Source organism: Sprattus sprattus (assembly GCF_963457725.1).
Source record: "Sprattus sprattus genome assembly, chromosome: 10".
Lineage (NCBI taxonomy): Eukaryota > Metazoa > Chordata > Actinopteri > Clupeiformes > Clupeidae > Sprattus > Sprattus sprattus.
Genome location: NC_137908.1, coordinates 28,886,289 through 28,897,826, shown reverse-complemented (window position 1 = coordinate 28,897,826; position 11,538 = coordinate 28,886,289). Strand labels below are relative to the sequence as shown.

The 11,538-nt window shown below is 43.6% G+C and overlaps 1 protein-coding gene across 3 annotated transcripts; it reads right to left on the bottom strand.

Annotated features, from left to right (window-relative positions):
* Positions 1–276: 276 nt before the first annotated feature.
* On the bottom strand, positions 277–10,399 carry LOC308371533 (store-operated calcium entry regulator STIMATE-like). 3 transcript variants are annotated; one of them, XM_080846486.1, is made up of 10 exons: positions 9,242–10,399; positions 7,709–7,757; positions 7,443–7,538; positions 7,216–7,337; positions 6,503–6,615; positions 6,211–6,288; positions 5,363–5,512; positions 4,442–4,552; positions 1,111–1,234; positions 277–706 (listed from the first exon to the last, which is right to left on the bottom strand). In XM_080846486.1, the coding sequence occupies exons 1-10, from the start codon at positions 9,447–9,449 to the stop codon at positions 600–602; spliced, it is 1,158 nt and encodes a 385-aa protein (XP_080702612.1). In that variant the 5' UTR covers positions 9,450–10,399; the 3' UTR covers positions 277–599. The 3 variants fall into 3 exon arrangements, with proteins under 3 accessions (XP_080702612.1, XP_080702611.1, XP_080702610.1); XM_080846484.1 differs by lacking the exons at positions 277–706; positions 1,111–1,234 and having other exon boundaries at positions 2,604–4,552; positions 6,211–6,284; positions 6,499–6,615; XM_080846485.1 differs by lacking the exons at positions 4,442–4,552; positions 5,363–5,512; positions 6,211–6,288; ... (3 more) ...; positions 7,709–7,757; positions 9,242–10,399 and adding an exon at positions 1,410–1,547.
* Positions 10,400–11,538: the final 1,139 nt, after the last annotated feature.

Sequence of the window (11,538 nt, the reverse complement as noted above, 5' to 3'; positions counted from 1 at the left end):
TATTCTTAGACAGAGTGGAAGTTTAACAGCTGAAGTTTTGAGCTTCTGTGTTTAGCTAGTGGAACCCTGCCAGTTAAGTTATTTCCACACATTTCACTGGCTGCAGGAATGTACCACTGTTTGAGGCATGTTTTTACATCACTGCCACCGATATGTGTCAATCCACACCAAACAATACTAAATTATTCTGAGTACTCTAAAGTACTATATTATTAATTATTTAATTCAATAATTAATTATTGCATTTTATAGGAATCAAGCATTATCTACAGCAACTAGTTATGCATTAATTTTAATGTAGAAAAATATTGAAGTAAGACCATAATGTGAACACTTTAACACTCAAAATTGTTGTCAAATGTTACAATTCCGTAAATGTCAATAAAAAAAAAACGTGTTTATCAAAACACACTACATTTCAGCATACATAAGCTAAGACATGAAACTGCCATTAGTCACAATTTTAGTGTCTGATTCAATTGTTAAATGGCTGTATTGTGCTAGAATGGAGTACTCATATGATAAGCATTTGTACACAAATAGATTTAGGTTCAAGCCACTGTCTTTGCTTTCCTTGGGTGCCGTACCAGCAGCAGGATCTATTTGCCGAAGACACTGGTTGCTGGGGGCTTGGGCTTCTCAATGGCCGTCTCTGCTCCAGTGCCTAACCCGCCGAACACCGAAGGAGCCACCTTACCCATGCGCTCTGGGGAATCAGTCAGACAATTAATTACACACACACACACACACACAAAAGCTATAATGGCTACTGCCACTGATACTTGAGCTGCCTTTCAATACTGCTATCACAAATCCTACTGGCACAGAACTCTCCACAGAACATGAGGGATCAGGGGAGTCGCTCTGAGTGGGTCTCGCAACCCCCTCAGTCCTGCCTCACAGCCAACATGCTCTGAGCAGAATGGAAACTGACAAAACTTCTCTAACAACTTAACTTAAACTTCAGCCTCAGTATCTTTACCTTTATTGAAATGATTAGCAAAATTCTTCTGATCTTGTTTGTGTTCCATAACCAAATCCAGTTCTACCTGCAGAAGTCACTGTGACCGTTGGCTCATGGAGTGGAAAAAATTGTTTTATGAGACTCACCGCATTCTGCCATGACCTCATAGGTCTTGCTCTTCACCTCCCCTTTAAGTCCCAGCTTGCTGCGGGCCCCTTTGAGGTCCTCTTCCTTCATCACTGGCCGTTTTTTCCTCCTCACTTCACCTGGCTGAGGAGAAACCAAGACAGGCCAAACAAGGTTTGTGGCCCACATCACAAGTTGACTTCTGTAACTATTGCTTTGTTATTCAAACCATTAGATAAACCATTAAGTTCACTGAAGTACTAAAAATACAATAGTGTTTCAACAAGGATTCGTCCAAATGTGACAAAAAGATCCATACCTGAGACATGTTTGTGACGACTGGAGTGAAATCTCAAAAAGTCTGCTATTGCCTGGGTTTTAGTTTGCTCCTCTCTGACCACCAGCTCAATATATATCACCCCCAGCAGTGCTCTATGACACAGACCCTATCTTTTCTCTGTTGCCCCCCACTATCTGTCTGTTGTCAGAGGGTATTATTAGGTCTGATGCACCAGGCAGTGCAGCTGAAGTGGGTGTTCCCACATTTTTTGCGTAACCCCTCCCCCCGTTAAGAACAGCTGAGAGAAGAAAATACAGAACACCCCTTACCAATCCCTCCCAAAGCTGGCTTTAATTAAATAAATATTAATAGATATATAGAAAAGTAATAATTAATTGAATTGTAAAGGTATAGTAGGTAGCTTCTGCTGCCAAGAGGTAATCCTGAATTGGTAATGATGAGGTAACTGACAGCATGACAAATTAAGTGTTCCTCTTATGTATGTGTGTGGGATCTCTTAATTATGAATACGCAAAAAAATATTCACCTTTAAGTAGTGCTGTATATTCGGCTTATGTCGTCTTCCAACACAGACTGAGTAACACTATCCGTCAAAGATGTGACGTTACACAGGACAAATGGGAGAGCGTGTGTGTGTGGGCAGGGGTGGTGGTGAGTAGAGACTTACTAATAGATAATGAGTTGGTAAGCCTCTGAGATGAGTGTGTGTGTGAGTGTGTTAATGGGAATGCCCGCGGCCCGGGTTCGATTCCCGGTCAGGGAACAGCTCCTTTTCCAGAGTAACTAAGTGCAGTGCAACATTTCAATTTCAAGTGCATATTAGTGTACACAATAGAAGCCAATGCTGCAGAAAGGCAATGCAATATATCCTACAGATGGCACCTTAAAAACAACAACCTCAACAAAACACATCTCTTACAAAGTTTATTTGAAAAAAAAAAGCATCAGTCAGTTCATAATTTGTCAGTAATTTGAGTTAACTAGTGAACTGTAATCACTAAAATCCCACTCTTTCTATTGACACTGTCACTGTTAAAACCTTTTTGGATGGGCAGACAAGTTCATTGTAGTAACATCCAAGTTTGTCCATCACCGAGCAGAGTCCAGTGTCCAACAGTTAAAATGATCTTGTTGTTGTCGTCATCATCATCAATATCATCATCATCATCACCACCACCACAACCACCACCACCACCATAAAGTTTCCTCTCAAGAAATGAGTGACTGGTCCAAATCCTGACCATGTCAGGAAAGGTACATTAGCATATCCCCACCCTCTGTCTAAATATCAATTCTTGGTCCATCAACATATGACACATGGACAAAGAGGCCATGGTTGAAAGATAAAGACCCCTAGAAAATGTTGGACCACCATAACCTTCCCCTCCCACCAGTAGCAGAGCACCTGTCGCTCAGTCAGAGTAGAGTTGGCCTAACAGGACAGAACCACCACACAGGATATGGGCGGAGCCCCGGCGCTTTAAACCGAGCTTAGTCTCTCCTTGTGTGATCCAGACTTAAGGGCACAGCTGCAGAATGGACATGTGCTGCTATCGCAGTGCGGATCCCAAAACTGATGCTTCAACTGCTGGTGGAAATCTGGACACCAATTCTCATTGAAGTGCAGACTCTGCTTGTCAAACTCTGGCTGCCATTTGGAGTGGGCAAATCAATACAGGCACATTGTCTGATTCAACACACTGGCATTACAGAACAGGACACAAACCAGCCAAAACAACCTCAGTAAAATATTACATCAAGGTAAAAGCCACAGTGATGAAAGGAGCTGTGCAAGGGGACAAGGTCTTGTGCTTTCCCCAAATCTCCAATCTAGGAATGAGCGGGGCCAGCAGGCTGGAAGAGCATCAAAATAAACAACAAAAACAAGCCGAAAAAAAAAGTCCACATTACTGACAACCACACATCGATACACTTAAGGGTGAGTCCCATGTTTGTAGTGTTACACAGGCAATGACACGGAAGATGGACATGGGGAGGTAGATGCAGTTAAAAACACAGACATGGAAAGAGAACAGTCTGACAAGACCCCCACCCCACGTCACAGCACAGATGATCCCAAAAGGCAAGTTTATCCCTCCAAGAATGCCATTTCCTTACGCAAGCCCTACTTCTCCATATGCCACTCACGCAGTCCTGCTTTGCTTCAAGAGGAGATAGGCCTAACTAACGATACTACTCTCGGGTTAGAACAGTTAGTCAATTACCTCAAAATCCGTTTCAAATCCATGATACATTAGATACATCTGATTTCCAGAGTAACACCCCCGCCCCAACCAATGACCTGACAACTGCCCTCGAGAGGTAACGCAAGGCCACTGCAGTCTAGAAAGGGGTTACAGAGGACACATATTTAGCAACAATTAAAGAGGGCCTCTAAACTGAGCAACCAATACAATCACTGTACGGGTAAATGCATAAATATCTTTTGGAGAATACAGGGCAGATACAGTGTCAAGCCCCACTAAGTAACAGTTTGTTTGAAGGCTGGAAACACAGGTGATCTCTCTCACGTATATACCCAATAAGCTCCTGCCTCAGCCAGAGCCGGGCCAGGTCATAACATATTGAAGTTGGTGTGCTGGATAGATATGTTGAGCACAGCAGAGAAGCAGTGATGGGGATTTAAGAAGACACACCAGAGATCAGGCATAGATCAGAAGCAGACTGGGTGCTAAACACAGCAGGTCATCGCATCTCAAAGGGTCCTGAAACAGAGCACAGGACCGTGCCTATGGGGGAGGAAAACAAATCTGTTTGATCGTGGATAGGTCTGGTGCATCTCCTATTGACCTCTGATCAACTCTGGCTTCCAGCGCTGGTTCTGTGGAGACGTCATGAAGCAAGAAGGCAATCCTTAAGCAGCCTAGGGAAAGACCTGTGACACCCAGTTCAGCAAAGCGTAAAGCTCTGTTGCTAGGCTTTCTTTTCATAGAGACTGATGAGACGGCTGTGTGAGGTATGGACAGGTTCGCCGGCATGAAAGGCTGGATCAGACCACGTTAGACTGGGTAGCTGCCCTGAGGTCAGACCGGGATGCCCATGCGATGTTTCTTTTTCTTCACCGTCTTGTGGCCAGTGAGGCGTCTCACATCATCATCTCCGTCCGAGTCATCCATCTCATCGTCAGCTGAAAACAGGATCTGTGTGAGAGACGTTTATAGTGAGAGAGAGAGAGAGAGAGAGAGAGAGAGAGAGAGAGAGAGAGAAACAGAGGGCGGTGCTGAGCATGGAGTATGATCTTCAAAAATCGGTGTTACACCCAAAGCAAGCTCTGTAGGCAAAGTGGTTTCCTTAAACAACTGCCTTAAACAGTCCATAAGTTGTGCATTCCAGAGGGGGAAGGATGTCAGACAGGTGGACAAACAAAGTAGAGCGGGGCCTCTAGAAAGAAACAAAAACAGCCTGTCAAATAGCCATCATTCAAAGACGCCGCCTTTGATTACACTCACAGTTCCAGAACAAGCATTGGTGTGGGATTCACAACAGTGGCTTTGTTTGTTAATTAGAACTTCTCTGGCTGGTCTGGGTTGGGCTGGGCTGGGCCGTCTGGCTGGCTGGGACCGGAGCGGCTGACTACAAGCGCTGGCTGCTCTGGCTGTTGGGCTCTCTGGGGCTGAACAGCATGTCTTCAGGCCCGACTGCTTTACAAGCCTGTAAATCTGCATGCTCTGGTCACAACACCAAGTGACTCATTTATCCGTTTATTAACTTCTGTGAACAGGCTGGACAAAATTATCTGCACTGATCTCTCCTGCCAGGGGTGGATGTCAACGCTGGTAACTGGCTGGGGATGTGGATGAAGACCGACTCCAGCCTCCAGCTTTTAACGAGGCTTCTTAAGATCCGAGACCTGACAGTTTTAAAGGTTTTGCCTGTCTTCATTTGGAAGGTAGTATATGCCAAGGCTGTAGAGCCCAGATGTGAGCTATACCCGGCTCTGTGCTGCTCACCTCTGACTCAGAGTCGTCGTGGGAGAGGGCCCGTCTGTAGCGCACCTTGGTGGTGCCGCGTGACTCCTCTCCTCCTTCCCTCTCCTCTAGCTTGGCTTTTGTCCGGCCTTTCTTCATCAGGAAGTTATCCACCACCCAGAACATCAGGGCCTAAGCATACAGGCAGGTACACACACACACACACACACACACACACACACACACACACACACACACACACACAGTTCCCATCTGTATTTTTACATTAGCTCCAAAGTCCTTACATGTATTGTTTATGTTCAGATAACCAGTGCATGCTGTGCCCTATTTTTCTCAGTGGTTAATCACTGTTACATCACTGTTCAGAAGCGACACGTACATAATGCAATCACAACATAATGAGGATTCCTCACCAGGTTTCAACTTCAAAAGGCTTAAATTATGGCAAACAACCACTAGGTCACGTTGCCTAAAGTCAAAGGAGCGGGACGGGTCCACCACAGCTGGAAACACAGCTGATTGGTCTGTTAACCTTTCCTTAACACTGCACAGAATTTATAATGGCAATGCATCCAGGATGAAAAGATGTCTGGACGCAGAAAATCTAAAGATATCTGCCCCGTAATTTACAGCTTTACCATACAGTCAATAGTTTGGACGGTCAGACTATTCCAATGACTTTCAACAGTGAATCATTACATAGCATTTTTACCCCAAACATATACGATAACATGAACTGTGAGATAGAAGCCAACACTCAACAGTTACACCAGAGCACTGATGACACATCAGCCAACCTTTGTTCCACTAGTCTGGCTTATGGAGCAGCGAGAGGTGGTTAGAACACAGCGATGGATTCGGGGACTTACATTGACGAAGAACGGGACGATGAGCATAACGATGGCCAACTCCAACTCAGGATTGGTTATAGGATTCAGGGGAGCTAGCTGTAATAACACACACATACACACAGACACAACACTTTACACACAAACTCTCATAATTAAAACCAAAAACAATCGATCACCACAGTCAGTAAGAAGACCAGTGATTGGGACATAAACTATCAACAGACATCATTTAACATATAAACATCTTTTAAAAGCTGTATAACCCCTACAGTGACCCCGATTTTACCTCTACCAATAAGCCCTTACTGACCTTCTTCCACTGAGGCATGAGCAGTACCAGCATGATGAGGACCTTCTCAAACATCATGATGAGGATGTACAGGGCACACTGACCTGCCCAGGCACTGCACTGGATTGGCTCACCTATGTATTGATGCACACAGACACAAATGCTACACATAAGACAAAATGGTTAGAATAACACAGGTTCAGTACTGAACTGCAATAATAATGCCTTTATAATTAATCACTTCAGAAGACTCTTTCATAGCCCCCTGCTACAATAAGATAGATTATGAAAGATTGTGTTTTAAAGGCTACATCCATGTCCATTTCATTAGAAAAGCAATAGTTTCATCCCAGGGAAAGCAGAGGGATGTGAGGTGGGGACTAAGGGTTAACTTTCCCCCAAATCACCACTGCCACCTTCTGGTCACCTGGCAAACATCAGTTACGCATGCCACCGCAATGCTTCAAGTTCTCCCATGATAATGTTAATTATACTTCCTTGAAGTATGTGCCCAACATTATTTGTTTATATATGCAGTAGAGGACGTCAACAGAAGATGACAATGCTGGGAAAGTGCTTGACATTCTTTGACTCCTAAAGAGTCATATAGCATAGAGCTACATATTTCAGTACCATGTCATAGTCATTACGAAAACTGCTGCCTGCTGCCCCACCCCATCTTTGTGTATGTGTGTGAGAGTGTGTATGTCTGCGTATGTCTGCGTGTGTCTCACCATATTCTCCGAAGCGCAAGCGGTCCCACTGCCGCCACTCCACAATGGCGCTGATTGCTCGCACACCTGCGTAGATGAACAGCATGCCCAGGGAGGCGTCCAACAGGAAGTTGATGAGGTATCTGGACAGAGAAAACCATGCGTTACAACCACATGGCAAACTCTCCAACTGACAGAACATCCCAATCACAGATGAGAGAACTAGATAGTGTGACATGAAGGCTTACAGAGAACATGGGTCCTCCTCGGTAAGGTCAGATAAGTAGACGTTGGCAAAATGGATGAACAGCATCCCAATGGCCTGTTTGGACGTGTCCAAGAACCTGAGGGGTCGAGAGGAAGATAAACAACAACTTCCTGGCAATGGCTTGACAAGCACACCAGCTGAGGACCACATAGCAAGCACAAGAGAAAATTGCTGCCTAGCCTTCACAACTCACTGCTATTGTTATGGGCAAAAATAATAGAGGGCATGAAGGGGACAATGTCTCACCAGATTTTCCAGGGCCTTCTCTCATGCTTGGGCTCCCTGAACCGTTTCACTGTGGAGGAGAAACACAGAAAGTAGTTAACCCCATGAAGGACGGGATTTGATCGACATCACAGAATCAACAGCACAACCTCAGAGATTGGCTTCATGACGATCATCAGGGGGGATGTTCTAAGTGCAGTTTAGTGACTACCCCAGAGAAGTAAACTCAGTGTAATAAAAAGCCCATGGATTTGGAACTAGTCCATAGCTTTGTTTTGCTAAGAGGATGAAGCCATAGGGCTCTTCTATTAAAAGTTTTACCATTACGCCTACTCAGAGTTAACTTTTCTGAGTTAGTCACTAAACCACGTACTTGGAATGGGCTACCCACCCTTGCCTCTGGCAAACACACGCCAGCTGCTACATCACGCAAAAATCGCAGAGGGAAACTAAGCAGAATGATCACAGCCCTGACTAAAGGGGAAGTAGAAACCAGAATGTAAGTAGAACTGAGACAGCTAAAAATAAAAAATACAATCACAGCTCAGCTGCAAAGCCACTAAGAGCACTTTTTGAACAGGCTGAAGGGCAACAAACACTTGACTGTGCTTACACAGCAACATCAGCCTAGACTGTGCAGGCACAGATCAATGCAAGAAAGCCCAGATCATGTTACAGTATCTTGCTGTTCCTGCACTGAACGCTGATGACTTTTGCCCTCCCAAAATGTATTTATCTGGTTTGCTTAGGGGCTTGTGCATACAACAGAAAGAAGTTCGTTTAATCTTATGTTACACAGACTCTACGCTGTCCTAAAGCCATGTAAACCAACAGTAAGCATCAATATTAGTTTGGCAGAGTCTGAAACGCTTCCCAGGAGAGTGGAAAGGAGTGGCACACAGTAACAGAAGCTCTGTATTCAAATGAATCTTCAGCCGTTGGCCTCTTTGGTGCCCTCCAAATGTGACATAACAGCTAGTGCTCATAAAGCTCTCGCTGTTTTCCACAATAGCTGTTTTCATGCAACTCCCACTGCCCTCCCCTCTCCTACAAAGACCTCAGATATCTGGGGCTGGGTGTGAGATTCCCTACCCTTAACGCCGTTGGTCAGCATGTACTTGACTTCTGGTAGTACTCAATGAACAATCAGCATAGGCTTAATAAGTTGCCCTGTAGTAAGTATGATGTCAGTTTGGTGTTGTTAAATTTGGATGTGAATGATGGGTGATGGGTAAACCGTCAACGGTGACAGGCAGAATTACAAAACAGCATTTCTGATCTCTGTTGCACTCACGCCATTCAAAGCAGGTTCATGCACATAGAAATATTCATGGTGTTGCTATTCATCAAGTTCTGACCTTAACCCTTAAATCTGTCACAATTCCAGATAACTGGTTCATGTCATTCAAGACACCACTTCAATGTAACAAGGTTAACGACTTATTTACTTACAGATTGGCCTGACAATGACGACAGATCTTTGACCCAGACCACTACGACCTAATGCAGAGGACTAATTGTGCAAGCTATTGGCAAAGCATCACCCATACTTACACATCAACGTGCTGAATGCCACAACCGCTAAAAGACCCTGGAGGAATATCCCAAAGGTGTTCATCAGGTCACCATTCTCACATCCTCGGTTGGACGGAGGAGTGGGGCTCGAGGACACAGTTGAGTTAGGTGGCGAGGGACCAGATAAGAATCCAGGGGCTAGACCATCCCCAGGTCTGGACAGTAGACTAACACCACTCTCTGCCATTTTCAAATTGCACAGGTGAATAGGTTAGGAACCTTTGTGATTACGAGCAACTCTGTTCTCGAATGTCAATTCCACTCGAACCGTGGTCCCCTTCTTCCACGATGTGTTGCTTGTCGTGTATGATGGTCATCGATATGGGTTAATATCAATTGATGTTATCGGGAAGTCATGAGGCTTTTTTTCTTCTTCTGACAATGAGCCCATCCTCTTTGACTATCCGGGAAACACTCCCATTGATAGACGAACAGTGAGAATCCCAGGTCGTTCAAAGATCATATTGTTATGAGTAAGAATCAATTCTATCGACGTGACGTTAACAGTCATTCACGGTAAGAAGAAAGCTAGCTAGCTCACAGTAACCGCACAAGCGACGTGGCTAACAGTAGCTAGCTGACAAGATGTCATTTCACCTACTCGAACTATTGTAGAAGGTGGCCAACCTCGTTCCGTTTATTTCAGATGTGTCATGAGAAAAAACACGTCTGATAATTAACAAAAGTAGGATGTAATGCTAGAAATAAAATCAGTAAGACATCTCCAGACTGGAATAGTTGCTGCTACTCGCTATCGTCACCTTAGACACTAGCCAGCTAACTAGACTAGCATAGCTATCTAGACAACGATGGTACACGATATCAACAGCAGTTAAGTAACCGCTTGCTTTATAATGACTACTTTAACATGCCAAACAACTATCATACACCAAGAGAGTTATCAGTTCTGCACGAAAATATGTGTCGTGAGATAAAAAGACCAATAAACATTCAAAATACCACCAAATGAGGCTGCAGGCAGACGCAAGAAATGTTATGGCACAGGGCAAGGCTGGTCCTCAGTTTTGTGGGGGAAAAAATGTCCTTCGGTGTGGAGTTTGAATAATAAACACCTCTACAATAAGAGAAAACGTTCTACAAAAAATTGTTAATCTTTCTCCTAGTCTTTGCTTTCAAGCTACACAACCAAGCAGGAGTGCTTCTGTGGTATTTCCAGCTGCTTCCTACCAATGACGTTTTACTTAGGGAAGCGTGTTATTTTTGCATTATGGGAAATGTAGGATGAGAGGTTCTATATTTGTCCAGACACTTAAACATCTATCTTTTTATGTATAACAACGCAAAAAAGAATGAAATTAGGTTTTTATTTCACCTTTTCTTTTAAATAACAATTGTATTCCACAGACACATATATTCAAAATTAATATAATTTCAGATTTGACCCAGGATGAACAAAAATGAACAATGCAGCAGGGGTTGATTACAAAACATCTACAAAAAAAAACAAGAAAAAAAAACACACATCGTCTATAGATGCTTAAAGAAAAAACATGGGGAAGAAAAATGAACGCAAATGGAAGATAAGTTCTGCACACTATATGAGAACATTCATCCATCTGAGACATATAGGACTTCCTCTCCACCTTTTGCAATTTTACTTCTGCCCGAAATAAAATACAAAACGTACATACAGTCTTTAACATCAATATTACAGGAAAAACAAACAAACAAAAAAGACTGTATGAAATACTGATTTCTTTGCTAGAGCACAAAGGCGTTAAGCCAATGACAAACAAAATGAACAGTGATGTTCTGTTTGTACATAACACATTGACTTTTGTAGGGGGAAAAAAAAATGATTCGAACACAACATTCCTATGAAGGAACATCTGATATTTACAATATATACACACTCACCTTTCACTATATACACCTTGCATACCACATACAGTACATTTTATTGGTCTTTGTGCTTGGATACTTGCATTGTCATCCGCTCTACAGTTGGTAAACTTCATGAGAAGCAAAATGTCCTGAACCTTCAGAGACCCTTTATGGACCTGATTTTCCATCTAGGTGTCTGCCTCCAGTCATCAAAAGCAAAAAAAGAACAAGCAGGCAGACAATACTCCTGTAACCCTCTGAGTAACCTGTCAATTATCAAGGGAGAATGCATATGGAGCCAACAATCCCTTTGAGCCCCATGCAATCAACCAATTTGTTTGTGCAGCACTGTGTGCGGTTTTTCTTCTTGGGGCTGGGAGAGGGATATACACAATGGATAATTGCGTAGCAGGCCCAGGAGGAGCCTCTGT

Excerpts from the sequence above, each read along its gene's own strand:
- LOC308371533 (XM_080846486.1), bottom strand. The coding sequence starts at position 9,449 with ATGGCAGAGAGTGGTGTTAGTCTACTGTCCAGACCTGGGGATGGTCTA. Across the intron at positions 6,289-6,502 it reads TCATGCCTCAGTGGAAGAAG|CTAGCTCCCCTGAATCCTAT; the intron begins GTCAGTAAGGGC and ends GTGTTATTACAG. Across the intron at positions 4,553-5,362 it reads ACGACGACTCTGAGTCAGAG|ATCCTGTTTTCAGCTGACGA; the intron begins GTGAGCAGCACA and ends TCTCTCACACAG.